The 27,950-nt window shown below is 66.1% G+C and overlaps 1 protein-coding gene and 1 long non-coding RNA gene across 4 annotated transcripts; one reads left to right on the forward strand and one right to left on the reverse strand.

The window, feature by feature from the left end:
* Positions 1-361: 361 nt before the first annotated feature.
* LOC115503843 lies at positions 362-7,588 on the reverse strand. 2 transcript variants are annotated; one of them, XR_003965520.1, is made up of 4 exons: positions 7,282-7,588; positions 5,530-5,785; positions 2,520-2,670; positions 362-677 (listed from the first exon to the last, which is right to left on the reverse strand). It is a non-coding gene; the product is annotated as an uncharacterized LOC115503843 (long non-coding RNA). The 2 variants fall into 2 exon arrangements; XR_003965521.1 differs by lacking the exons at positions 362-677; positions 2,520-2,670 and adding an exon at positions 3,600-4,591.
* Positions 7,589-8,480: 892 nt separating this feature from the next.
* Positions 8,481-27,885, forward strand: MICALL2 (MICAL like 2). Of its 2 annotated transcripts, none has more exons than XM_030300302.1 (17): positions 8,481-8,679; positions 15,184-15,232; positions 17,126-17,267; positions 18,139-18,326; positions 19,126-19,241; positions 19,608-20,384; positions 21,930-22,186; positions 23,213-23,306; positions 24,027-24,187; positions 24,553-24,726; positions 25,202-25,266; positions 25,346-25,466; positions 25,549-25,639; positions 25,740-25,813; positions 26,438-26,552; positions 27,281-27,327; positions 27,668-27,885. In XM_030300302.1, exons 1-17 carry the CDS (start codon positions 8,537-8,539, stop codon positions 27,760-27,762), a joined length of 2,709 nt encoding a protein of 902 aa, XP_030156162.1. In that variant the 5' UTR covers positions 8,481-8,536; the 3' UTR covers positions 27,763-27,885. The 2 variants fall into 2 exon arrangements, with proteins under 2 accessions (XP_030156162.1, XP_030156163.1); XM_030300303.1 differs by having other exon boundaries at positions 19,686-20,384.
* Positions 27,886-27,950: the final 65 nt, after the last annotated feature.

The following is a 27,950-nucleotide window of genomic DNA, read 5'->3' on the forward strand; positions in this document are numbered from 1 at the left end:
CCGGAAGCCCCTGTGCCCCGGCCTGGCCTCGACCCCTCATGGCCAGAAAGCCCCGTCAACAGCATGTGACCCGGAGCCCCCGCAGGAGGGTGGGACTCTCCCCTGTCAGAACCGCAGCACCAGGGTGTGTGAGGGATCCCAGGAGGCAGAGGAGGCTCTCGGGGGCAGTCTCTGGGCCCCCTCCCTGCCCAGTCTCACCAACCTCAGGGCCTAAGGTCAAGGCCCCCGAGGGAGATCAGGTCCGGGCGCAGCCTGGGCCCTGTCGGCCTGGGCTGCCTCCCCTCCTGGTTCTCTCAACGGAACAGCAGCGTCGGCGGGTTCTGAAACCTCCCGGTGGAGAAGCGCGGGAGGCAGGGGCTCCAGCAGCCGCGAGGTCCCGCCCTTGTCCCCCAGAGTGGCAAAGACCAAGGGTCCCCGCGAGGGAGCGGGCGGGCAGGCCGGGCGTGCGCAGTGGCCGTGGAGGTGGGGCTGCAGGGGGCCTGGGCACGCGTGCGGGGCCCGTAGGGGACAGCGGGCTTCGAATCAGGTGTGCGGTTTCCGCCATCACATGGAAGGTGCTGCTGAGATGCTGGCTGTTACCTTCGGCACCGCTCTCCCCTCACCCGCCAGGAAACTGAGGCACTGGGGTGGGTGACGGGCCAGGTCTCTGGTGGGGCCCCGGCTGGGCTGAGGGAGTGCTGGGGGCTCAAGGGCGGAGTCGGTGCCCCTGACCCTGGCCACACCGCCCGTGGAGCCCCTGGAGTGTGGAGGCGGATGGAGGCCAGGCCTGCACCCCGGTGCGGGGGTCGGGGTGTCCCCCAGCCCACGGCCGTGCAGGGCAAGTGCTCGAGGGAGTGGAGGTGTGAGGGCCGGGTCACCTGCCTGCTGGGCCCCACCCCCAAGCTCCGGGCCCGAGTGGGCGGGGCTTTGTCAGCACAGGCTTAGTGAGACCCCTGAGCTCAGCCCAGGTAGGACCTCCGGGTCCTTGCGCCCTCTCCCCCTGGTCAGCACTGCTCGGCTCGGGGCCTGCTTGCCTCCTGTCCCTCCACGGTGGCAGGGCTGTGGCAAAGCCCCACGGGCCGCCTGTGTGTTCCTCCCCAGCCCGCAAACCCGGGCTCCCCGCGGGGGTCCCCTCGCGCGTGCTCAGTAGCCAGAGGCCCGCCGAAGGCTGGACCGGGTTTGGGGAAGGGGATCCTTGGGTGTCAGGGAGGTGGCGGGGGGGGGACAGTCCTGGGCCTCTCTGGGCCTCAGTTTGTCTCTAGCTGACGGGCTGCAGAAACCCAGCAAGAAAATGGAGGCTACCTGAGCGGAGGTGTCCCACGTGAAACACGTGGTGGCGGGCACAGGCGACAGGGCATCTGCTCCCCGATGAGGGGATCCTCCCGGCGTCCCTGTGACTGCCGGCCAGCGTCCAGGGGGCTGGTACCAGGCACCGTGACTGGGTGACTCCAGTGGGGGCGCCCGTGGGGCGGACGGTCCCGGCCCTTGCACACGCCAGGCTTTTCCACGTCCCCTGGGGACGGTGCCAGCCACAGAGGCGGCGTGGGGGCCTGGCGTCCACTGCGTGGGCCTGAGCCTGTGTTCACGGCACTGTCTCCAGTGGCCGCACTGCAGACTTGGGACACCCGAGCCGAGGTCCGGCAGGTGCAGGTGTGGAATCCGCGCAGGGGGGCGGGAAGTGGGGGCGGGGCCTGTGGTCCCTGCCCGTCTGTTCTGGGATCAGTGAGGGCCAGCGCTGAGCCCGGTAGTGAGCTCCCCGTGGCGGGGGCCAGTGTGGCCCGGACAGCTCTGGGACTCCACAGGAGTCCAGCCCCAGACTCTCGGCCCCCTTCAGTCTAGGACCGAGGATGCTGTGCAAAGGCCGGGCTGGCTGCAAGGGCTGCTGGTCACTGGGCTTCCTAGGGCAGGTGGGAAGGGGTGGGGCCGGGTGAGGCGTTGCCATGGTGATGGTTTCAGGTGCTTCCCCAACAGCTTCCAAACAAAACACCTGGTTTCATTTTCAGTCCCGGGAAGGGGCGGGCCCTGACCCACAAACGCGCCCTCGTCCTGCAGGCCAGGGGCAGAGAGGCGGGGCAGCCCAGATCTCTCCCCACGAGGCTCCCCGGGGCCCGTGCCCCTGTGTTTCCCCGGGGAGGGCTGGCTTATGCCCCCATTTCGCAGACGAGGGCCATGAGGCCCACGCAGGGCAGATCCGCTCCTGTCGAGGGTCAGAATCATCCCTCCTATTTCCTTCCTCAGGGCACCCCAGAACTGACCCGGATAGGTCCAGCCGGGCAGAGGGAGGGTTATTTCAGGTGTCGGAGGGGGGACCTGCTCCCTCGCTGGGACCTGCTGGGAACACTCTGGGGGAGGCCTGTCCAGTTCCCTCACCAACCAGACCCCGGTCCCGTGCCCGGCCCAGGCCGGGCCCCCAGAGACCAGAGGTTGGATCCCACAAGGCCTATGCCAGGGGGAGTCTGGAAGGGTTCCTCGGAGAAGGTAGAATGTCACGTGGGTTTTGAAGGATGAATAGGAGTTTTTGAGGTGAGGACTCAACTTACCATCCTGCAGTTGGGGCCACAGGGTTCTCCTCCTTTTTCAAGTGTGAGTGATGAGCCCATAGCCCTGGTTTTCTGCCGGTGCCCTCCTGGCCTGGAGGGGACTGTGGGGCTTCTTGGTGTGGAACAAGGGCGGGGCCTGCACATGGTGGGGCTGGGGGGACATTTGTGGTGCAGGAAGTGGCCTGGCCCCAACTCTTCCAGACGGAGCTCAGGCCCTAGGAGGAGCAGTCAGGGAGAGCCGCACACCCCAAGGTCACAGGGCCACACGCAGAGAGGGGACCTGGGTTGGCGCAGGACTTCCCGCTGCAGGGCCCAGGGTCCCTCTGACCGTCTGATGGCCGACGGCCACCTGCTCTGCACACCTGGGCCGCTGCCACTGTCCTCAGCCTCCCGCTGGCCTCCCGAGGATTCGGAGCTGGAGCTGGGGTTCTGTGGAGGGGCCGCTGGGTCCGAGACCCTCTGCTCCCCGGGCAGCGTGACAGTCGGATCACAGCCCCGAGGGCCTTTGCGATGGCAAAGCGTGTGGCCGCGGGAGCCGAGGGGCTGCCAGGTCAGAGGCCAGCCCCGGGGGACCCCCGGCCCCAGGAGCTCCTCACCCCGGATCTGAGTTCCCCCGCCTGGAGCTCGCCAATCCTGCTCCCTGGAGGCCCCAGCCCGGGGATGGGCAACACCTGTGGCACAGAGCGTCCCGGGGTCTGACGCCAGCTCAGCCCTTGGGCTGTGGCCTTGGGCAAATCCCCCCACCCCCACCCGGCTCCACATCTCTGAAATGGGCCTGCCGGTAACGCCCAGGGCTCAGGGTGGCCCTCGAGCAGCGTCCTACCCGGAAAGTGCTCAATAAATGACCTGTTCCGTGAACAGAGACGTGCCGTGATCCGGCCAAGGACGCACAGCCATCCGAGGCGGGGCCGGGCTTCCGTCGTCGGCCGGCCGGGTGCTGCTGCCTGGCCGCCCCCACCAGCCCCTGCGTGTGCTCTGTTTACCAGGGGCCGGGCGGGCCGGGCCTCATTACAAGAGGCTCCTATAAATGGCGTGAGGAGGATTAATAATGTATTTATAACACATCATCGTGGTAGCCGAAAATGATCTATAAATGTGCGGTAAATGTTTTATAATGTTTTTGTAACCCGTTATAAATGATAAATGGCGGACTATAGATGCTGGATCAAATATTTATAACGCATTGTGCGCGACGCCTGGCTGCTACAGTTCAGGAAAGCCATTAATAATAAAGTGGATGGAAATGTAAAAGTTACCGACATGCCCAGCAAAGCCATTTATAATGAAATGTAAAATTTGGCTGTTGGAAGCAACCCACGAGCCCTAGCCTCAGCACTGGCCAGGTTCTCCCGGAGCCCAGGAAAGGAGCGGGGTCATGAATTATTTGTGAAGTGTTCAGACGAGAATGTATACTATCCATAGCACGCCATATAAATATGCTATTAATATACCCAAGGCAGCATGAATTATTCATTGGGCCTAATTAATTAATGGGTGGCCCCTTAAAATGAGGTGTCACAGCTTCTAGCCCCCTCTCCCGCCTGGAGCCACGGCATGGCGTTGGCCTCCACAGCGCCTGAGCGAGCCCCTGGCCGACCTGACCGTGGCCTTGGGAAGTGGGGGGAGGGACAAACCTCGGCTGTTCTGCGAAGCCAGTATGACCCCCCAGCTGTCCTCTCTGTGCAGGTCGTACGTGAGGGGGCTTCCGTCCACTCCGGGGGGGGGGGCGCTCTGGCCACCTCTCCCCGACGAGGGTGCGTCTCCTACTGCCATGATTGCGTGGCCCCAGGCAGGGAGCCCTATTTCCACGGGGCACCCCTGGCCCCTTCCTCCCTAAACACCCAGGGATGAGAGGCCCTGTGTGACCCTGAAGAGACTCCATAGGGTCCCAGGGCAAACCAGTGTCTGAGTGAGAACTCCATCCCGGCTTTGGCCCACCCATCTCACTCCGTGTTTCCTGAGGAAGTCGGGGCGCCCGCTTCTGTGAGACGTTCCTGCAGCAGGGGTTCTGTGGGCAGGTCAGCTTGGGAACCCCTGTGCAGCGTGGCCGCTCCCTTGGGAGCCCTGGGGTACTGCAGGACATAAAGGCTCTGAGAAGTCCTGCAGGGAAAGCTGCAGGGCCAGGGCCTCCCTTTGTTCTCTTGCCTCCCACCCCCATTCCCTCTTGCCCGGCTTCTCCCCCTCTGCCTCAGAGGCTCAGGCCTGCTGTGTTTGGGCGAGCGACCCCGACTCTGTTCCGGCTTGGCCCATCAGTCCCGGTCAAATCGGTTTCTTGGGGGCTGAATCCAGGTGACGGGTCTAGAGCGCCCCGCTGCTGCGACCCTCCCCAGGGCCCTGTGGCCCACACGTCCTCCAGAAGCTAAGTGGACACACAAGCTAGAGTTGGCTTCTGGATTGAGATTAGTGACGCCTCTGGCCCTGTCCCTCCTCGTCCTCTCAGGGTGGGTCCCCCACCATCACTGAGAGATGCAGAATGTGCTGGAAGCAGGAGGTGGGGGAATCAAGACCGACTGGCCCGGAAGTCCTGCCCCCGACCAGGGCGGCCACTCGGGCGGGACGCTGGCCTGTGCTGACCCAGACTCCTCGGGTCCTCACCCCATGTCGGGGCCTGGTCTTCCCGGCTGAACAGGGGGTTCCTTCTCTTGTGGAACCTCAGTTTCTTGGGCTGTAGGATAGGTATGCTCAGCCTACTTTACCTATTTTTTTTTTTAATCTTTATTTTTGAGAGAGAGAGAGACAGCACACGGTGGGGAGGGGCAGAGAGAGGGGAACAGAGGATCCAAAGTGGGCTCTGTGCTGACATCGTGGAGCCTGCTTGGGATTCTCTCCCTCTCGCCCTCTGCCCCTCCCCTGCTCTCTCAAAATAAATAAACTCAAAAAAGTTCTTTTAAATAACAAATAAAGAGTGGTTCTATTCAAAGGTAAAGTGGTTGTGAAAATTGATGGGCTGGAGGAGGGAGCCTGGCCGGCCCTGCTCCCTCCCCAGTTCCTCTGTGGGAGTTACACTCACCTTTCTGTCGTCCTTAGACCTTCATTCCCGCCTCAGGGCCTTTGCACGCACCATTCCCTGTGCCTGGGAAATTCTTTCCTGCCCTCCGACCACATCAGCTGTGCTTATCCTTCAGGTCTCAGCTGTCACGCTCCCTCCTCAGGGACGGCCCCTCCTGCCTTCTGAACCAAGACAGGGCCCTTCTTTTACCACCGAATGAGTGGCACTGCGTGTCCCCTTGGACTGCCGTCACAGGTGCAATTTTGCCTCTGCTTGCCTACATGCAACGGAAGAGGGACGCCAGCTAGCTGCTGTGACAAACACCCCCAAGTCCCAGCAACTGAGCCCAGTGCACGTTAACCTCCCCCTCGTCCAGAGACCAACACAGCCGTTCCTGGTCAGCCTAGCCCTGCAGTGTCCCGTGCGTGCGGCCAGCAGGCAGGGAAGATGGTTAGTCTGGAGGTATACATACCACCTCCATCAGCCAGAACTCAGTCACACGCCCCCCTCCCTCCGCACCTGCAAGGGAGGCTAGAAAATCGGCCCAGGCAGAGAAAAGAGTGAATGCAAAGGTCCTGAGGCAGGAACATGAGCCTGTCTGAGGGGTGGTTGTAGGAGGAGGACAGGTAGGAAAGACACCGACTGGAGGGAGGGGTGGATGGCCCGTCATAAGGACCGTGCTTTCCTCATGCGTCAGGTGGGGGTGCAGAGGAGGGCTTTGGGCAGGTGTGGCACACCCTCACCCCCGCTGTTACAGATTTTGTGTTGAGAATGGATTGTAGGTGGCAGAGCGGCCGCGGAGGCGCTGTTAGAGGGTTTCTGTAGAAATCCCGGCTCATACCAGGTGGTGGCTCTGGCCGGTTTTCTGCTGGACTGCGTGTGGGCATCGAGAGGACAGGATGACAGGGTCACCCCGGGCTTGTGGCCTGAGCAACCGGCAGGAAGGAGCCATCAACGACTGCGTGGCTGGCCATGGGTGCGGCCTGTCTGGGGTCCTGGAGGAGTGGCTGAGCTCAGGGGACCAGTAGGTCAGAGGCTCTGAGGCCAGAAGGGGAAGGGGGGGTGCGTGGGGAGGGTGAGGTCAGGGAGTGGCAGGGGTGATAAGGGCCAGGAGGCGTGACAAGGGGCCTGGACTTTATTCCAAGTGCTGCACAGGTCAAGCAGGAAAGCGCCTGGCCAATTGGCTCTCTAGAAAGATCCCTCAGCTGCTGGGGAAGGGTGGACTATGGTGGCCAGAGGGGGGCAGCAGGAAATGGGTGGGCTAAGGGGTGTGCTGGTTTGGGGGTCCCGGAGGGGAGCAGGCCTAATGGAAAGACATGATGTGCTCATGGGGACGCTACCAGTGCTGCTCCCCAAGTCACTGTCCCCAAAGGAGGCTGCGTGGTGACCGGCAAGAGTGCAGCTTAAACTCCCGAAGACCAGACCTCTGCCCGCCCCCCCCCAACTTCCTTCTGAGAGAGGTGGGCCTCAGGCCTGTCTGCCCCTCCTGCACCCGCGGACCCCTGCCGCCCGCCCCCACCGGCCCTTCCCTTCCTCACTGGTTTTCCCAGTTCTCCCAACTGCTGCCCTCGGACTCAGGAAAACCCTGTTCGTTCTAGGTTCCAGGACCAGCCACCCGCCTGGCTGAACCAGCAGGACATCGTCCTTTGTCCTCCTGCTGGGAAAGCCCCAGGGGGGCAGGGCAGGGCAGGGTGCTGTCCGCCTTGAGCCCAGGGCCGGGAGCTCCCTGTCTAGCACCTGCTTGCACACCCCCTCCCCACAGGTCTCACTCACACTGTTAGGCAGCTGGGTGTCCACCCCTCCGGGCTGGGCCACAGGAAAGAGCTGGAACGCCACGTGCTGGCTCGGGCCCCGAAGCCGTTTCTGCTCCTTCCAGTGGGCACAGAGCGGCCTCCCTGCAGCCCCGCCAGGGGCCAATCATGAGGAAACACCTTCCTTCCCGCAGGCCTTGTCTGGACAAGCCTTGGGGCCTGGTGGCTGGGTGGCTGAGGTCATCTCACATTTCTGCGGCCCACTGTTTCCGGCTGTCCATCTGCGAGGCCACAGCCAGGGCTCCACAGAGAATGCGCCCAGGTGACTGGGCCCCCCACAGGAGGTACCCAGTGGAAAGTCAGAAACATCAGGCCAGCATGACCCCCGAGGGGCGTGGAGCCCCGGAACAGCCCGGTGGACAGGCCCGAGGGGGCAGACTTGGGGACGGACCGCCCCACCCCGCCCCCGCCAGCTGGCCTCGCGGGCACGCGCCCCTTTCTCAGCCTCAGCTGCGCTCTGGAAACCGAGAGGCCGGGCGTCGCCTGGACCCCAGCCGGCAGGGGCACCCAGGAGGAAAAGTCCTCTGAAAGCCCAGAAACGCGAGGGGAGCTCCCGCGCTGGGGTGGGGGCGCCCTCCCGGGAGGCCGGGGGTGCCCAGGGCCGAAGACTGGCCCGACCGCCCCACCGTTTATTAGCCTCAGTTTCCCCGTCTGTAGAGGGGCTTTGTCCTGCACTTCTCCACGAGGGCGGGCGGCGGGGGGTGGGGGTGTGTGGGGTTGAAAAGAAAGTCCGACGCCGCCCGGGAGCCCTGGAGGCCAGGACCCCGGGACAGGAGCGGGAAGGCGGGTGGGCGTGGCTCCGGGCGGGGGCGGGCCCTCGCGGGGCGGGCCCTGGAGGGGGCGTGGCCGGCTCGAGGCCGTTGTCTGCGCTCGGGACTGGGTGGGGCGCGGCCTGAAGGGGGCGGGGCCGTGGCCCTTGGAGGCGGGTCTCGGGGGCGGGGTCTCGCCGGGGCAGGGGGCGGGGGGGCGGGGCCGGCGGGGGGCGGGGCCTGCCGGGGGCTGGCTCCGGCTGCACTCCCGCCGGCCGCGCGGCCGCGGCTCCTCTTCGTCTCCAGGCTCGGGGCCGGGGCCGGGGCCGGGGCCGGGCTTGGGCTGCGGGTCGGAGCCGGGGGTCGGCGGCGAGGTCGGCGGTCCGGCCGGTCGGCGCGGGCGTCGGTCCGCGGCTCCGGGAGGCGCGGTTGGAGCCCCGCGGCCGCCGGGGCGCGCGCGCTGCCCGCATGGCCGCCATCAAGGCGCTGCAGCAGTGGTGCCGGCAGCAGTGCGAGGGCTACCGCGACGTGAGCATCACCAACATGACCACGTCGTTCCGCGACGGCCTGGCCTTCTGCGCCATCCTGCACCGCCACCGGCCCGACCTCCTGTGAGTGCACCTCGGGCGGGGAAGCTGAGCCCCAGGCTGCTGGCGCCGGGGAGCGCGGGTGGGGGAGGGCGCGCGGAGCGGGGTCCTGCGGGCATGACCCGCCCGGTGGCCTCAGTTCGCCCGTCCACCAAGCGGAGCTGGGCCGGAGCCAGCCCTGCCGGCCGCCCCCGCTGACTTAGTCAGTCCGTGAGTCAGGCCGGCGTCCGGGCTCCGGCCACAGCCACTCCTCCCCGCGCGTCTCCCTGGGAAAGGGCCGGCGGGGCTACCCTTCTGCGCCGCCTGAGAGCCCCGCCGCCCCAGGGACCACTCACCACATCAGGGGGTGGGTTACTCGGAGCTTCAAGGGCGCTATGCCCTTGACCCTGCCCCAGCAGGTCCAGGCACCTTTGGGAATGCAGCCCAGGGGCGCCGTGGGGGAGGGGCCGACGCAGAGCTGGAAGCCCCAGACTTCCCCGGGTCTTGCGGGCAGGCCTGCCGGGGCACCCCAGGGTGACAGGGTATGAGTTGGGGGCTGAGCTCCCATCCCCCGGAACCAAGGCACGTGGGCAGGGGAGAGGACTAGGGCGACTCCCCAGGGAGGGTCTTGGAGTGGTGGCTGGCACTTGTTGCTGGACCTTGTCCCCACCTGGGACCCACTCCACCAGTTATTCACTCAGCAAACGCTCCGGCTGGGCGGCTGGGACCTGGCTTGCTGGGACAGAGCTGTCCTCAGAAAGCCACCTGCCTCCTGGAAACAAATGTTTAAAAGCATTCTGAGAAGTCGTGGCTCGTTCCAGGGGTGGCTTGGGGTGCGCGTTTGCCAGGGAGGTCTCAGGGTTGCGAGGGGCCAGAGGCAGCTCCTCAGTGAGGCCTCTCTCTGTACAGATAGGGAAACTGAGGCCCAGAGACGAGGCACCCTTGTTCAGGTCTCAGAGCACATCTGCAGAGCCAAGGCTGGCACTTGGGGCTCCTCCCCCTCACCCAGCTGTAACCTGTAGTCCCAGGCACTCTACCGGGAAGCTAGTCTTGAGAAAGAGGCCTGCACGTATTTCCTCCTCCTGCCCAAGGTTGTGAAAGACATTTGTGGAGCTTCATGGGGAGTCGCCCCATGTGGTACTTGGGCAGCAGTGTGTGCCCCCTGCCCAGGGATGTGCCTGGAGGCAGAAGACGTTGCGCAGTGAACACCCTAAGCTGAGCTTTGATGGGGAGGTGGGCTGGGGATGGGACCAGGAGAGGAGGTGGACAGGCCGAGCCCCCCCACCTGGGTGCGGGCAGGTCCCTGGTGAGGCTGGCTGGGGACTGAGCCCAGGCAGCCTGGAGGTCCGCACAAGTCTCCAATTGTAGGGAAGTAAGGTATGGCCGCCTGCTGGCCGGGAGCCTTGGGACCACATCACAGGTATAGCTGGAGAGTTGGGGCTCTTCGGAGCCCCCGGAGCTTCTGTCTGCTTCTAGCAGTGCTGGTTCGGACGCCCGTGTGTGTGTGTGTGTGTGTGTGTGTGTGTGTGTGTGTGCGCGCGCGCGGGGCACTTGAGCCTGTCCCAGCATGCACTGCCTGAGCATGAGCACAGGCTCGTGCACGTGGGTGTGTACCACGCTGGCACGGGCAGGCGTCAAATAACTGTTCATTTAACTGTTAATGAGTTTCTGCTCTGTACTCTGCACTGCATACTGAATACAGTGGACTTGGCCCCTGCCTCAGGGAGTGGCATTGAGGGCGTCAGGTAATCTCAGTTACTGCTGCCTTGGTTAATGTCCATCTGTCCCCACCGGGCTTTTAGTTCCAGAAGGGTGGGATGTCTTTTTTGTTCACTGCTTATCCTCAGTGCCTGGAACTGCACCTGGCACGACAGGTGTGTGGTGGGTATGAGCACATAGTTGGTACAGACCGAGCCATTACGGTTGAGGGCTTGCACTTGGGACTCTGTAGATACAGTAAGAGTTTGGCTGGTGTCCTGGCAAGGTGGGGGCCCTGCAGGTCCCTGTGTGCAGGAGGGAGGGGAGGAGGCCGGGGGTGCAGGCAGGGGGGTAGCCGTAAAGAAGAGGTGCCGGGTGCCGCCCTCCTAGGGCCGGACTGAGGGCGACCCCCCCCACCCCCATGCTCCCCATCCTTCGGAGACCCTCTGGCGGCAGCTGACTTTGCCACCAGGAAGTCCTTCCCTGCGCCTCACGTCCAGCCTTCCTGCTGCACAGAAGCTGCTTCCTCCCTGCGGCCTCCTCGGGAGCAGCTGTGAAGGAGCCGGGCGCCCAGCCAGACAGGTGGCGATTGTGCTGCCCTGACGCTAAGTGCGCTCCTGCTTCTGCCTCCGCCCATGAGATCGTGCGGCCCTGCTCCGGGAGGCACGTGTGACCTGTGGTGGCCCCGCGGGGACACCAGGAGGCGAGCATGGGTTGGGGGGTGGGCCCACCCAGCGAGGCCCCACTGGGAGTTAGCCGGGCAGCACCAGCCCGGGCCCCTGGGGTCTCCCATATCGGCCTCAAGGGAGCCCGCTGCTCTGCCCTCGGGTCTGTTTCCCTGGCTATGCCGACCTCTGCCCAGCAGGCAGGTGAGCGCAGGAGCTGCCCAGGACAAACAGCCCCCTTCCCACCTCGGGGCAGAAAGCCTGTAAGGGCTGGGCTCCTGCCCCTTCTGGGCTGACCAGAGGGGGCTGAGGGCTTCAGGGGACAGGCAGGAGGCAGGGGTGGCAGCTCCCGCCAGGGAGGAGGGGCAGGAGCCCTTCCGGGCAGCAGGCACAGGGCTTCCGTGGGCTCCTCCTCCTGGGCCGTCTGTAGGGGGAGCGGACAGACCAGGCCGGTGTGTCAACAAGGCCGGTGGGGGCGGTGGGGGGGGGGGGTTCCTGCTGCACACTCGCTGGGCCTCCCAGACCCTCAGGCCCATGGGGAGGGGCACCTGGTCTTTCTCCAGGTCCCTCCAGCCTGGGAGGCCGATGTCAGGTGTCAGGGCTGGGGCACAGCAGGGGCTGGGGGCTCCCCCCTTGGCCATGGCAGGGCTCCCTGAGAACCACATGCAGCCCGGAGTCAGGAGAGGCCCCCCACGCAGACGCTCGGAGACACCACTGTTTCTCTTCCTGGCCCGGAGCGGAGGGTGGGCTGGGCCCAGGCGGCCGAGCTGGCCTCTCCTCCCACGCCGGCCTCTTGGCCAGCAGGAAGCCTCCTGGGGACAGAGGCCTTCTGTTCCCCAGCCTGAGGGCCTGCTTCCCGGGCCCCCGCCACCGCCTTCCGGCCAGACTCTCCAGAATGGACACAGCAGGGGCTGCGGGCACCCTGTGACGCCCCACTCAGGCCACCGCAGAAGCCCCAGGGCTGACTCTCTCGGATGGGCCCTGCCCTGGGCCAAGGTTGGGGGTCAGGGTTTGCTCCGGCCTGGCAGTGAGGCTGAGGTGTCTGACTTGCGCACTAGGTGCAAGGAGGGTGGGGCCTGGGCCCTGCACCCACCCCAGACCTTCTCCCTGGGGCCTTGGTACCTCGTCATGTCCCATGTCTCCCCGGGCCGTGCACTCTATCGCCAGGTCTGTGCTAGCATCTGCCCGGCGTCTCCCTCCCCACTGCCGTGTGGCTTCTGTCTTGTCTCTGTCCCTCTCCATCTCTGTGGAGACAGACACATCTCTGAGATGTGTCTCCCCCCTTCCTGTCCGCTCCCCTTCCCACTGGGATTAATTCCAGATGTGCTGAGGGTGCCTGGAAAAGGCACCTTCCCAGCCCAGCGCCCACCCCCCACGTGGTTGCGTTTTGTTCCAGGAAATAAACAGCGTGAGGTCAGCTCTCCAGGAATTTGGAAGGGGGTACACATTCCCAAGAGCCCCAAAAGCCCGGAGGCAGGAGGCTGGCTGTCTCAGCAGTGGGAGGTCAACAGTGTTGGTCAGCCGTGGCCAGGGGAGGGCCCGTGCCTCAGGCTCTCTGGGCCACGCCAGGCCAGGCCAGGGCTGGACGCATGCTGGCACCTGGCACACGGCCGACAGGTCAGCGTTTACACGACGCCCACATAGACCCAATGGGTGCGTTCACTGGCTCACGTTGAAAGAATAGACGCCTCAAAAGCCCCCTCGCTTGGCAAGCATTGGAAGAACTCATTCATCAGAGAGCATTTACAGTGCACCAGCTGTATGCAGGTACCTTGGAGTTTTACCAGAAAGAACCTGAATTCAAATTACAGGAGTTTGACTAAAACGTGATCTAACTTGGGGAGTGCCCTGGGCCGCAGCCGCCTCGCCGAGGGCCAGCGAGGGCGAAGCTCGTGCATGCTGGTCCAACAAGGCCTTGCACACAGATTGGCCGCCTTCCGGAGGGCTGGCCAAAGCTGGGCTGTCCGTCTGTCAGGCCTGCCCTAGGAGGCTGAGTCAGGGGCCCGAGGGCGGCCTCCTCCTGAGGCTCCAGGCCTCTCCCCCTTGGCTGTGGATGGCCGTTGTCTCCCCTTTGTGCGTGTCTGTGTCCTGATTTCCCTTTTTATAAGGACGCCAGCCATTTTGGATAGGCCCACCCTCCTGACCTCATTTTAACCGGAGTCTGTCTATTAAGAAGACCCTGCTTCCAAAGAAGGTCACCTTTTGAGGTTCTGGGGATTAAGACTCCAACAGATCGTTTTGGGTGGGGGGCACGGTTCAGCCCTTCTCGACAAGAGTCCTCCCCCCCACCCCCCATGGCGGAGAGCTGGTCACACCGGGCTTCCTGAGAGGGATGGGCGTGGTCTCTACTTGGCTCTCTCTGAAGGGGTTTGCAAGGCAGCTCAGTCCAGAGATTTCTGCCAGCGCGCCGGCCCCAGAGCTCCAGGCCAGGCAGCCTCAGGGACAAAGGCGATGCCGGCTGAACCCCATGCTGCGGGGGATGTGAGCTCATGGGGCCGCCAGCCAGAGGCAGAGAAGTGTCCGCTCAGGGACCTGCAGGGTGCCTGCAGGGAGGGACCCCGGTGGGGTGTGTCAGGCAGGGAAACTGTGTTCCAGTCGCCCGGAACAGTGTGAGCCAAGCTTGGGAGGCTGGGAGGGCAGGACCCTCCGTAGAGAGCTTGGTTCAGGAGGGGTGTGAAAGCCATGAGACTGGCCAGGGTGGTCCAGCCCCACTGTGGAGGCCTTGAGGGCCCAGGGAAGCGGCTGGGACAGGGTCCTGAGGGTGGTGGCCCTTGAACTTGAGTGGGAAGGCAATTCTTTCTGCAGCTTCAGACCCGCACCCCCTTGACTTGCTCAGCGGGGGCTGGCACCACTATTGTGGGCACCGGGACCTGCCTGGAGCGCTGAGATGCTCACTCAGGGTCCAGGGGAACGGAGGGCCCCCACGACATCTGCCGGATGCAGCCACTGCAGCCCCCTCCCCAAGGCAGATGCAGGGGGCAGGGGACCTCCTTCTCCTGCATGTTTGGAGACAAAACAGAGCTTGTGACCCTGCCCTCCTGCCACAGGGGCATCTTGCTGAGACACGGCCTTTTGGGTCAGTGACCCGGGGCAGGTCTGGAAAAGAGATTGAGCTTTCAAAGGGATGGGGTGGGGGAGGGAGGGAAGCCACTGCGATTGGAGGCCGGGGCCTGCCAAGAACCCCTTGGGGCGATGCATGGAGACGGGCCACTCCACGCGCCATGGACACTGGTGGGACAGACCCAGGGTGAAGCGCTCGTGTGGCCTCGATGAGGAAGCAGGAGGCTGCCATGCCCGCCCCCTCTGGCCACGTCCATCTGGAGATAGAGATGCCCGCCATCTTGTCCTTGCACAAAAGCACCCTCTGTGCTCACGGGGTGGTCTTAGCATCTGGAACACATTACCTGGGAGGTGGTCCAAGCGGAAACAGTGAGGTTTCCCCAAAGCCAGCCAGGGTGATGGACGTGGGGCTGGAGGCCGGCGGGGGGGGGGGGGTCCTCCTAGGAGGGAGGTGGGCCAACGGCAGCCCCGTCCCATCCCTGCCCCGTGGCCCGGGGCCCTGGCCCTGCTCTGTTGGGACCCGCTGCAGCCGGGCCCCCCCAGCCTGCGGTCAGAAGCTGCTGTCCCCCTCCCAGATGGGCACCGTGACCCCAGAGAGGAGAGGGCTCCCCCAGGGTCCGACGGTGCAGCCTGGCTGAGTTGGGACGCAGATTTCAGCCCGAGCCCTTCCCCACACCACAGGGCTTCCCGAACAATCCAGTGCACACTGAAGGGGCAGAAGTGCCATTGAGGACCCCACAGACGGCAGAGAGGACAGACAGATGGGTATTTGAACGGCCCTCCCGGAAACGTCAGCCTGCATCCGGCTGAGCCCCTGCTGGGCCTGGCTGTGTTTTCTGCTCTGAGCGACCCTGCAGGGGTGCAGTGGGCTGAGATGTGCCCGTGTGGGTGTGGGCACCGAGTCCCGGGCCAGCCTGGCCCTGGTGCAGGGCTTGCCTGAGTGTCTGAATGTTGCCTTTGCTCTTGGCCTCTCCAGGAAGGCCCACTATCCAGGCTGGGCCAGCGAGCCCATTCGTGGCTGCCGTGTGACCTCACTCCTTCCCAGCTGCCGCTCCTGGCCTCGGTTTCCCTATTTCAGCAGGATCACCTCTGAGCTGCTTTGGACACCTTTATTTTTGTTTTCCAGAAACTTTGATGCTCTCAGGAAGGAAAACATTTATGAGAACAACAAACTGGTGAGTGCCCCCTGTTCCTGACTCAAAGCTGGCTTGGTGGGCCTGCCCTGTGCCGGCACCCAGGTCCCGTGGACCACCCTCGGGCACCTCCGGGAGCAGCTGTGGTAGTTGCTGCCAGGGCAGATGAGCACATGGAGACCGGAGGCGTGCTGCCGAGTTCCGCAGCCGGTCCTGAGCCGGGTGACCCCAGCCTCAGAAATAGCCTCCAGTCTGATGCCCAGGCCCTCCCGGCCCCCTTTTTCCTGCCGGGGAAGGAAGGGGTTGCGAGTAGCTGAGCGGGGTCCAGATGTGGCTCTGGGAGGATGGGGCCCTTGGCTTGGTCCTTCCCCACCCTGTGGGGACCAACCGCCCTGAGCTGGACTGTCAGACTGGCCGCCAGGGTCTCGAGCACACTGCCTGTGGCCGCTCTCTGCTGGCTGGCCAGGCCCTGCCCTGTCCTCGCCTCAGTTTCTTTCCTGCGGAATTAGCCCCATTATCTCGATGGGCTGACGCCCAGAGGGGCAGGCAGACGCACGCCCTGCGGCCGCGGGTCCAGAGCTGGCTTTCCAGCGGGGGTGAGGGACGGACGGAGCTCTGCAGGTCAAAGCTGCGTGTCCCATGAGGTCCCTGCTCGCTGGTGGACGATTTCAATTTAAGTGTAACTTAATTGAGAAGAAATAAGATGACAACTTTACTTTCTCGGCAGCGCTGTCCACACTTCAAACATTCCCTCCCATTGGACAGCTTGAAATAGAGCTGGTCCATCCTCACAGAAAGTTGTGCTGGGGCACTAGCGCGCGTGTGGGGGAGTGAACGCGTGGGGACAACGGAGTGGAGGTGTATGCCGCGGTGGTCTTCATGAGCGGGGCAGGGCAGGCCTCTGCAGTGACAGTGGGGCCCTGTGGACTCTTGGAGGAGGGGCGGCCTGGTGGGGGTACTGCCAGGGGCCAGGGCGCTAGGCAGGAGGGCACCTGGCTAGGAGGAGTAAGGAGGGGGGCCTGGGGGCGCGGCCAGAATGGGGGCGTGACCGGAACAGATGGGGGTGTGGCTGGAACGGAGGGGGCGTGGCCAGAGCAGAGGGGTGTGGCCAGAACGGAGTGGGGGCGTGACCGGAACATAGTGGGGTGTGTGGCTGGAATGGAGTGAGGGCGTAACCGGAGCGGGAGGAGGGGGTGGGGCCGGAGCAGGGGGGGGTGTGGTGGGAAGAGTGGGGGTGTGGCTGGAAGACTGAGGGCGTGGCCCGCACCGAGCGGGGGTGTGGCCCGAACAGAGTGGGGGTGTGGCCGGAGCAGGGCAAGGGAAGCACTTGGCTTCCTCCCTGGGGGCTGCTGTGCTGGCTGCGCTCGGGGTCTGCAGGGTCTATGTTGACAGTGGGGTGGGTGGTGAGAAGACTATAGTGGCAGCAGGAGGAGTCAGATTTGGGGTGTATTTTGAAGGGGAGTCCAAGGAGATTGGAGGTCCTTGACCTGAGTGTGGAGGGACATCACCGCTGGGCGGGCTTAGGTCTGGGAGGGCTCAGGAGCCCCGTTTCGGACACCTAAAGACCCGGGTGTCACCCTCAGACTTTGCAAGGGCGTCACAGCAGTTTAGGGGAAGGGTCCAGATGGGGACTTGAGGGTTGTCAGGTGAGGGATGGGCGTCTACAGGCAGGAGATGCCAGGCTGGCCAAGGCTGAGACCCCCTCCCCAGCAACTTCAGTCCTGTGTGGTCGCACTGCGATCCCCATTGTACAGACCGGTAAACTGAGGCTCAGGGAGGTCATGTCTGAGCAGACCTTGAACTTTGAACCCAGAGCTTTCTGGGCCCGACGGGGTTTCTGGTCTCCTTCCGGGAGGAGCTTGGTGGCCTGGCTGAGAGGGAGGGGGGGAATGTCTCCCAGCCCGCCCGTGCTGACTACTCCCACTCCCACCCAAGGCCTTCCGTGTGGCCGAGGAGCAGTTGGGCATCCCGGCCCTGCTGGACGCTGAGGACATGGTGGCCCTGAAGGTGCCCGACCGGCTGAGCATCCTGACCTACGTGTCACAGTACTACAACTACTTCCACGGACGCTCCCCTAGTGAGTCGGGGCTGGAGGCCCCCTCTGCCAGCTCAGCACCGGCCCCCAGCCTTGCCCGGCGGGGGCGGGAGGCGGGAAGCCACTCTGTGCTGGCGCCCCTCCGGTGCCGCACATGTGGGGCCCCCCGTGATCCCCATGCTTCCCCTCAGGGGAGCACGGCCGCCCACCGTGCCGCTGCAAGGGTTGAGCAAGGGTCCGGGTGTCCCCGGCCCCACACCCACTTGCCCGCTGAACGCATGAACCCACATCCCGCCTGTCCGTCCCCTCTGGGGCTCGGTTTGCCCATCTGCACCCCTGGAGCCTATGCCCACAAATCTTGCCTCGGGCGGCTTGGCGGACCCCAGGGTGGGCTCCCGGGCCTGACTCCAGAGGCCCTCACCGCCCCCCCCAACCCCCCACATTTGGCCTTACAGACACCAAGCTAACCCTGGCCGGGTGGGTCCTCCGGGCAGGGTCGGGGCCGGGCCCAAGGGACTTGATTCCGGCTGCTTTACGCACCCTGAAGCTCAGCCACTCCCCTCCCCCCACATTCCTCATCCAGCCTTAGAAATCCCCGGAACAACTCTGGGCACAGGACCAGCCCCGCCTTGATATTTCCACTTTGTGGAGAAACAGAAAAGTCCCATTTCTCCCGACCCAGATCAGGGCTCTCAGAGCCAGAGGGAGGGGCACGGGTGAGGCCAGGCCCCTGCTGGGAATGTGCGCTTGGGGTTGCTGGGGCTGCCCCTCCCAGGCCCCCAGAACAGCAGGAGCTGCCCCTCCCGACACCCCCGGCTCCGGGCCCCGTGTTGGGCGCTGGCATCTGCAGGGCACCCAGAGCAGGGGTGGGCCCAGATGACTTCAGAGCCTGACCCTCTGTGTCTGGTGCCAGTTGGGGGCATGGCCGGTATCAAGCGGCCCCCGTCGGACTCCGAGGAGGAACCGTCTGGGAAGAAGGCTCTGCCCCAGCTGGCCAGACCCTCACCCACCCCAGCCCAGGGCCGGCCACTGTCTCCAGCCGGCACAAAGCCCGCCGCCCAGTGGAAGGATGGGAGCTCAGAGGGCCCCCTGCGGAAGACTGTAAGCACCCCGGCCCTGCCTTCCTTCTGGCTCTTGGGACTGAGTGTGGCCTCTACACCCTGGGCACCTGGGACGGGGGACCCTTGGGTCCCTGGCACGGCCTTAGCTGCTGTTTATCAGGAACCCACCGGGAGTGACTCCACGAGCTCCTTCAACCCTGTGTGGTCGGGATATGATCCCCGTTGTACAGATAGGTAAACTGAGGCCCAGGAAGGTCGAGGTCTGCTCTGAGCAGGGCTACAACCTTGAACCCAGAACTTTCTGGTTCCTAAGCCGTTTCTGGCCTCCCGGGTGGGTCAGGAAAGAGCCCTGGGTGTGTCCTTCCTGCCTGTCCAGCGCTTTAGGGTGCCCCCACTTTCAGAGGTGGGGACAGAGGACGAGTGACATGCTGTGGTTGGGCGCCCCCTGCTGTCCCAGGGACTGGAGCAGCCGGCGGCCCCAGCCTTAAGATTGCTGGGGGGGGGGGGGGGGGGGGGGGGGGGGACGGAGCAGCAGGAGGGCCCGAATCTGTCTCCTGTTCCCCCAGACCCTCGAGGTCAGGTCCCTGTAGCCCCTCTCCTTGGGCCGGGCTGCAGACCCTGCACTTGGGAGTCCAGCCGGCCTGGGCGTGGGCCATCCGGGCTGCGCCTGGCAGGCAGCTATCCTCGGGGCCTCAGCCCTCTGGTCCAAGCAGCGGGATCTTCTTGCCGCGGATGAGGCAGCCGTCGGGAGGGAGGGCCGGGGCACGCGACCTACGCTGGCCTGGGCTGGGGGCTCAGACGTGTCAGCTGCCCCCTCCCCCCCCCCCCCCCCCCCCAAGGGCTCGGCCTCGGCGGGCAGTTCCATCAGCAGCACCTGTGGGGTCTGTGGCAAACACGTGCACCTCGTGCAACGACACCTGGCTGACGGGAGGCTCTACCACCGGAACTGCTTCAGGTAGGGCCTGTGCGCGTGCACGTGTGTACACGCGCACCCTTGTGAGCACGCATGTGTGCCGGCCCGCGTGTGCGCGTGTACATATGTGCACGTTTGCACGCGTGTGTGCGACCGCACCTGTGCGTGAACGTACAGAGGTGCAGTGTGCGTGTGTGCGGACAGGCACCGATGCTTCCTGGGTATCTGAGCCCCCAGCAGGATCCTCGCGGGGCCTGTGACTCAGGATGGTCACCGTGCGTGAGGAGGGCTGTCTGCTGGATGAGCAGACGCCGGGCTCCACGAGCGTGCGCTCCCGGCAGAGCGTGTGATGGAGAAGTGCACGCCGGCCCGGAGCCCGCTCACGGGTCCTCCTCTGCCCTGCACCAGGTGTAAGCAGTGCTCCAACACGCTGCACTCGGGGGCCTACAGGGCCACCGCCGAGCCCGGCGTCTTCGTGTGTTCCAGCCACCACCCCGAAGCCACCTCTGCAAGCCCCACGTTGCCGCGCTTGGCCCCCCGACAGCCCAGGGCGGTCCCCTCGGACTCCAAGCCGCCCGGAGCCCCATGGAAGGCCCAGGAAGCAAATGGGCACAGAGACACGGGGACAAAGGCCAGGCCAGCGGCCTGGGAGCCTGTGGTGGGCGACTCACCTCCCAAAGGTGTCGCCCCCGCTACGACTGAGCCTCGGGCCACTGCCTCCTCCCGCGTCCACGCGGGGAGCCCAGCCGGGTCCTCGGCGGGCCCGCCGGGTGGCAAAGCCAACGTGCCCGTGGCCAACAGTTCCCCGAGAGGGTGGTCGTCGCTGGGACAGGACAGGGCAGCGGTCGGCCCCCACCCTGCCGCGACCCCAAGTGCCCCAGACTCTCGCCCAGCCACGCCGCAAGGCCGGGTGACCCCCCAGGGGGCAGCCCCCCAGACCAAGCTCAGGTTGGGCCCAGTGTCTCCGGTCCCGGCAGACACCCCAGACTGGACCCCATCGGCCTCCAGGACACAGCAGGCCCGGGAGAGTTTCTTCCAGACGCCCGCAGCTGCCCCCAGCCCAGCTGGCAGGGCCCCAGCTCCCGCGGATGTGCCTTCTGGGGACGGCGGCAGGGAACAGGCACTGAGCCTCCTGCAGAAGACCCTGCCGGGGCTCAGGGACACCGGCGCTCAGGAGCCTGGCAGGTGGGTGGGGGCAGGGGCGGGGGCAGCCAAGGAGGGTTCCAGGCCTGGCCTGGCCGTAGGACTGACTGTGGGGCTGTGTTCCCCAGCCTCGGTTTCCTCAGCTGGGAAATGGGGAAAATGAGATGGGGCTAAAGTGCCCGGTGGTCGGCAGGAGGGGGGCGTGCCAGGCGCACTCTTGGGGGCCGCCCCCTGGCACATCCTGAGCCCCACCTGAGGACCCCCGATGGGGAGCCAGAGGCCGTGAGTGGTCCCGGTGTCGAGCCTGGCCTTGGCGGAGCTCAGCCCCCCCCCGCCCGTGTCGCACACCGGACACAGCAGGCTCTGACGGGTCAGACGGTCCCTGCGGTAGTTTCCCGAGGCTGCTGGGACACACACCACACGCTGGGGGCTAAAGCAACACAAAACCGTTCTCTCCCAGTTCCTGAGGCCCGAAGGCTGAACTCCAGGTGGGCGTTCCCCGCGAGGGCCGGCGGGGGTGGGGGGTCCTGCCGCCTCTTCCAGCCCCCGGTGGCCCCAGTTCCCGGCCGGTGGCCACACGCTCCCTCCTGGCCTCCAGGGTCACCTGGCCTTCTTCCCTCTGTGTCCGTCTTCTACTTCTCTGTCTCTTATGAGGACACCCCCACTCTAACCCAGGATGACCTCATCTAAACTTGATTCCATCTGCAAAGGTTCTATTTCCAAATGAGGCCACGCTCTGGCCTTCCGAGTAGACCTGAATTTGGGGGGGACGCCACTCACCACACGACAGTGGCCTAGTGAGTGAGGGGATCGCGTGCCAGGCTGGCTGCCGCCGCTGTGCCCGCCGCCTTGTGCTGCCCCTTGTTTTGGGGGGAGCACTCTGGCCCCTCTGGATCAGCTGGGGGTGCCCGGGGAGGGTGAGCCTGCCCCCCTGCTGCAGGCCGGGGGATGTCCGGGCACCTGGGGGCCAAGGCTGCTCGGCCGTGTGAGGGCTCTGCGCGGGGGACCCCTGGCTGGGTGTCTGCTCCTCCTGGCTGCCCTGGGCCCAGAGAGCAGGGGGGAGAGAAAGTGGCTTCAGAGGGAGAACAGGGCACAGAGCAGCTGCCCTGGCTGGAGGAGGCGCCCAGCTTGCCGCCCTGCACGCAGGTGTGCCCCAGGGGATGCAGGGTGGCCCAGTGACAGGCAGCCCCCTGGAGGCCTCGAGCGTGTTGCTGAGGGTGGGGCTAGGCAGGCCCGGCTGGTCCACGGCTCTGGGCAGGGCGCCCACAGTGAGTCCCAGGTGCCTCTAGGCAGGTAGATGGAAGGGGGGGGCTGGGGGGGCTATCCCACGCCCCACGAGGGGTGTGTTTTGGGGCATTTTTATCTCAGCTGATGCCGAAATTAAGCAGGAAGGTAAAATCAGGTGCCGCTATACAGCTGTGTCAGAAGTGGGTGCCCTTGGCCTGTCCCTCGGAGGGCCTGTCTCCCTCAGGAGGGTGGGCATTAGGAACCAGCTGCCAGGGGAGGCTGAGGGGCTTCTGCCTGGGGGGCATGGTTGGAAGGGCTCCCGGATCCACCTGTGCCTGATGCCTCCTCTCTCACCTGTAGGCCCTCCCCAGTCACCTCCCCTGCTCTGAAACCCTACACCAGAACGGAAGGGCCACGAGCAAGTCCAGCGGCCAAGCTGTCACCGCTGGCATCTCCCCAAGCCCTTAATCCCCCTGCGAGGACTGAGCCACCAGCCCCCCTAAGCAGAGGCACCACCTGGCAGGCTTCCCCGCCACCCCAGAGCTCGCCCGTATCCTCGGGGGCTGGCAAGGCGGGTGCTGGCTCCAGGCTGAAGCCGGAGGTCCCACTGGCAAAGGGTAAGGGCTCCCCCGATGCGGGGTGGGGTGGGGGAGCCCGGGTCTGCCGCCGCGCTCCCCGGAGATCTGCCGGCTTCCGGCCTGGCTCCCAGGCCCCCGCTCCGCGTCCCCGTCACTCACGCTGCTCCACGGCACCCGCCGGCCCTCGCCCTCTCCCGGGTCCGCCTCACTCCAAGTTAGCGGCGGCAGACGCCCCTCGGCCAGACGGCCACCGCTCACCCGCGCCGCCGTCCCAGCCCGTCAGCGCCGTGTCCCCAGTGACGGTGTAGGCGGGCAGGCAGCTACCGTGCTCCTGCTCTGCCCCGGCCACGGGGTCACCGCCTCCCTCGAGGCTCTACATCCACGGTTCCCGAGCATGTCTGTCCTTCCTGCACTGTTCTGATGGTGGTGCCCTGTGCTCTGAGGGTCCCAAAGCCCCCCTGGACACGGGGCCCCGCCTGGAGCCCGGAGCCCCCTCGGACCGCATCTCGTTTCATGGCCTCACTTTCCTGGGCTGCTCCTCACGCTTTTCTGCGGAACTACGGAGCTGGCTCTCTTCCGGGCGCCTGGACGTCTCTCAGCGCTGAGCAGCGAGCCGGGCTCAGAGAGCACCCCGTGCAGAGGGTTTTGCCGAGCTCGCTCCTTTGGCTGAGCCCCCGTCACGAAAGCCACTCCGTTCTGAGCCAAGGGGGCCTGCCGACGGGCTATCACGGCTTAGCCACGCGTCCCGCAGACGCACAGCTCACTCGGCATCCGCGGGCCTCACCTGGCCACACCCTCACCCATTTGGAAGCAGGGGAAGTTGAGGCTCAGAGAGGGGAGCGATTCCCCTGAGCACACACAGCACAGGTGGTCAGGCTTGAAGTCCTGAGCCCGATTCCCAGCCGGACTCCTTCCCGTGGGCCGGGCTGCTCTGTGTCCACCTGAGAGGGGACGGCTGCAGGCAGGTGGAGGCGGGGAGATCCAGCCTTTCCCAGCAGAGCCCCCTTGCCCGGAACACCCCCCCCCCCCCCCCCACCCATGACCTGTGTCCCTGCCCTCACCTAGGCCCCAGTGCCAGCCCCCAGAAAGGCCAGGAGGACGGGCCGGCAGGATGGAGGGCCCGCCTGAAGCCTGTGGAGAAGAAAAACCCTGCTGAGAGGTGAGGGGTGGGTGGGGCCTGAGCAGCGGCCTGTGGCCCAGGGCTAGCACCGGGCCTGGCACACGTCAGCAGACGCCGGCAGGTAAATGACGGCACGTGGACCGACTGAGGCACCCGTGGGAGGGGTCCGTGCACAGCCGCCCGGACCTCTCTCCCGTAGCAGGAGCCAGTTCACAGCAGCCCGAGTGAGGAGGGGGCCGTCACACCGGCCTGCATTCCCTTCATGTAGCTGGAAGGTTGGGAGGGTGGGCAGGGGGATGACAGCCATGGGCTGGTGGGTGCCCACCAGGCCTGAGCCCGGAGCGGGGAAGGGGCTCGGTGAGGACGGGGAAGGGAGAGGCTGCCGCAGCCTTCCTTGAATGAGGCCGCAGGTACCCTGGCCAGACCGTCACACGCGCCCACCCCAGGGGGCCGGACGCGCCGGTCCAGGGTCACCGTGCAGGGTGGTCGCCCCCCGCGTAGTACGATGCCCAAGGGCAGGCAGCACACTTGGGGACCTGCCCCAGGGAGGGTGTCTGGGTCCTGGGGCGCGTCAGCTGAGCACGTGCTCCCACCCACAGAGCTGGGTGCATGTGTGAACACGCACCTGTGTTCTGGGGGTTCCCAGCCGGTCGGGTGCGTGTGCCCGGAGCTGCGCCGTGGGCTCCATCCTGGCCTCCGGCGTGGGGGTTTGGGGGACGGCCCGTGCCCCCCTTGGCTGACCCCCTGCCCTCTGTCTAGGGGTCCGGAGTCGAAGGAGCCACGGATCCTGGGAGAGCCTAGGGCGGGCGAGGCACCCGGGAAAGTCCCTGGGAGCTCTGCGGGGCACGTCCACACCCCCCCGGCCCCTCTTGGGCCTGAGAGGACATGGGGCACAGCGAGCCCTGGGCCCGGCCTCTCAGGTAATACTGGGCGGGAACCCGGCCCCGGGGTGCCCGAGGAGCTGGTGTGGGGGTGGCGACCTATGCGTGCCTTTACGCTTGCACGCGTGTAAGCGTGGCTGTTCCCGCACGCTCAGCTGCCCCTGGATCCACATGCAGCCCCCACACCCCTTCCTGCGTGACCTCGAGCGGGTCTCCAGCCCCCTGGGCTCATCTGCCCCTGTGCTGTCGAGGGTACAGACCTCCCTCCCTGTGTGGACGTGGGCACGGGGCTGTGAGGACTGACCCCATGTTGGCCTATGGGGCCCCGGGTTGGGGAAGCGGTAGGGGGGAGGGCGACGAACCTGCTGGCTCGACAAGTGACCCTGTCCCCTGCCCTCGGGCAGCCGCATCCCCCTCCCTGTCCCCGGCCCCGACCCCGACCCACCGCAGGAAGCTGGCTGTCCCTGCCAGTCTGGACGTTTCCGGAGACTGGCTTTGTCCCGAGCCCCGGGAGCAGGAAGCCGCAGCCGGGAGCTGGAAGAAGGAGAAAGAGAAGCCCCCTGCTCAGGACGCACCAGGTCAGCCCCGAGACACCGGCCCCCACGCTGTCTGGGATGCAGAGGAAGGGGCTCATCTGAGGAGGGAGCGTCTGGTGGGGTTTGCAGGGTGACGAGCCCACGGGGCCCGGGACGGAGGGAAGGCAGCAGCCTGGGGCACGCCTGCAGCTCTGAGCAATGCGGGCGGGAGGGGCGGCCGGGAGCCTACGGGACCCGGGACCCAGCCCCCAGCGCTTCCCTGCCAGCGCCCACCGGACAGAGGCCCCGGCTCCTCCCGGCACCCGACTGGCCTGGCGATGATGGGGCGTTCGCTCTCGGCAGCTCGCCGGATGGGGTGTCCGGCTGCTGACCCGGGGCGGGTGGGGGCCGGGGTCGGGCGTGGTGCACTTCTCACGGCCCGCTGGGTGGGGCGGGGGCATCCCGGGCAGGCGGGATCCGGGTCGCGTTGGGCCTGGCGCCCCAGGTCCAGGAAGGAGACTTGTCTTGCCCTCTCCAGGGAGGCCCGTGAGCTCGGCCGGCGCCCCCACCCTACGTGGCAAGGCAGTGACCAGCGCCGGCAAGGTGAGCGGGCCGGGGTGCAGGTGGGCAAGGTGCACGGCCCGGCCTCCCCGAGCGCCCCTCAGCACCCCTCTGTCCCCAGCTGCACCCCGACTACGTGCCCGAGGAGATCCAGAGACAGATGCAGAACATCGCCAGGCAGCTGGACGCCCTGGAGCTCAGGGGCGTGGAGCTGGAGAAGCGTCTGCGCGCGGCCGAGGGGGGTGAGCCACGGGCACGCCGCCCCGGGCCGGGCCGGCCCCCTCCCGCGTGCCCGGCCTGACCCGCCCCGGCCCCGCTCCCCAGATGCCTCGGAGGACGCGCTCATGGTCGACTGGTTCCAGCTCATTCACGAGAAGCAGCTGCTGCTGAGGCAGGAGTCGGAGCTGATGTACAAGTGAGGGGTCTTTGCCCGCCGCCTCTGGGTGCAGGCCGGGCTCAGGCCAGGGGGCGGCCGGCCAGGCGGGGCGGGCCTCACGCCTGTGTCCCCTCGGCAGGGCCAAGGACCAGCGCCTGGCAGAGCAGCAGCTGGACCTGGAGGGGGAGCTCCGTCGGCTGATGGCCAAGCCCGGTGCGTCCCGCCCACCACCGGGAGCCCGGCCCGCCAGGGGTGGCGCTCAGTCCTGGCCGCGGGCCCGGATGTGGCATTCCCAGGCCCCTCCAGCGGGCCGCCTGGGTGGCCACCCCTTGGGGAGGCTCACGGGTTGTGGTTGCGGCACCCATTCCGGAGCCCAGGGTCGAGTCTGTGCTCCCCCACGCCTGGCTGTGTGTCCTTGGCCGGGGCACTCGACCCCTCTGTGCTTGCTGAGTGAGCTAATATGTAGGCGCACACAGCCCAGACTAGCGTGGCCTGTCGGTTTTGTGGATGGCGTGGCTGAGGGCCTGGGGCAGGGGCTCGGGTCCTGGCGGTCCCGACTCTGCCTTTCCTTGCCGTGGGATGGGGCAAGCAGCGCCAGGTCTCTGATCCGGTCGTTCTTCCACTCATCCCTCCACTCGTCCACCCGTCCATCCACCCATCCGTCCATCCAGCCAGCGTTGCCAGGAGTTCACTGCAGAAGGGCAGGCTCTGTCCAGTTGCTCCCAAGACCCTCCCCCCATCTCCAGTGGAGGAGCCTGACCCTGAGGAGCGGGGACAGTGTGTCCCTGAGCAGGTTGGGACAGCAGGGCTGCCGCTGAAGGCAGGCTGTCCCTGCAGAGAGTCTGAAGTCATCCCAGGACCGGCAGCGGGAGGAGGATCTGCTAAACCAGTACGTGAACACGGTGGATGACCGCAGCAGCATTGTGGACGTCCTGGAGGAGGACCGGCTCAGGTGAGGGCGGGGTCTTGGGGCCCAGGTGATGCGGCGCTAGAACCCTGGCTCCTCCGTGCCAGGTCTGGACTGGCCACCTCATGCTCAGAACCTCTCCCCCGCCCCATCGGCAGGGAGGTACAAGACCCCCGCCGTGTGCGTCCTGCAGGGGGGGGCACTGCGCCCAAAGGCAGACCCAGCCTAGGCAGCCTGACTCAGAGGTTCTCCCCGACAAAGCCCCTCGAGCCCCGTGTTCCCTGACCCTCGGGGGTCAGCGCCTGCTCACGGAGTTGCGCAAGGACGGAAACATTCTATACCGCGACCGGCTCACCGTGGCAGCCACAGGTGGCTACTGGGCACTTGCAGTGTGACCCGTGCAACAGAGGACAGAAATTTACACTTTTTTTTTACTAAATACACACAGCCACCTGTATCTCCTCGTGCTGCACTGGGCCGCCAGCTTCGCGACCACCCCGACGGGGCGTTTCTGTCCCCATGTGTAAATGAGGGGCCTGCCGAGGCCACGCAGAGTCAGTGGCCAAGGTTCTTAGACGCGTCCCTCTGTGAGCTTGCCCCCAGGTCCTCCTAGGGCCCTTCTGTCCCCACGGCACGGACGAGGGTCTGGACCCAGAGAGGGTCGGCCGAGGGGGCGGGGAGAGCAGCTGATGCAGGTGTCAGGTGGGCTCAAGGCTCGGGCGTGAGTCCGACAGAGGCCCGCCGCCCTCACTGCCACACCGCCCCCGTTTCAGAGAGCGAGAGGAGGACGAGGTGCTTCAGAACATGATCCAGAATCTGGGTAACTGTGGGAGCGGTCGGGGCCGGGCCTCCCGTGGGGTGGGTGCCAGGCCCCATCTGGCAGGTGCGGCCTGAGGACAGAAAGGCTCACCCCAAGGGAGCAAGCTTCCCATCGCTCGGAGGAGCCCCAACCGGCAGCTCCTGATCCTGTGGTCGGGGGCGAGGGGCGTGGCCGGTGCCGGCGGGGGCTCTAAAGGCCGGCGTAGGCGGTTCCCATGAGGGAGGGCGGAGGGCCTGGCTTCCTACAGGCTCCGGGGGCCCAGGGAGGGCCCTGGTGGGTGGGAGGGAAGGGCGTTCTCGGCAGAGGCAGTGTCCTCAGTGTCCGTCCCCCCCCCCCCCAGACCTCCACAGGAGCAGCGGGGACCAGAGGAAGAACCCCAAGTTCCGCTTGTCCAGGATCTGGTCCCTGAAGGGCAGAAGCAAAACCCCTGAGTGAGCTGCCTGGCGGGGACGCAGGACCCTCGCCCTTGACCCGGACAGGGCCGGCGCCGGGGGGTGGGGACCTGGACCACCCTGTCTGTGGGGTCTGAGCCGTCTCAATAAAGAAACTGACCACGTGGCCTGGCTCCCTCTCCTGTGCGCCACGGGCTCCCGGGCGGCCTGGAGGTCGTGGCCGGCATCCAG

This window comes from Lynx canadensis, chromosome E3 (genome assembly GCF_007474595.2).
Source record: "Lynx canadensis isolate LIC74 chromosome E3, mLynCan4.pri.v2, whole genome shotgun sequence".
Taxonomy (NCBI): Eukaryota; Metazoa; Chordata; class Mammalia; order Carnivora; family Felidae; genus Lynx; species Lynx canadensis.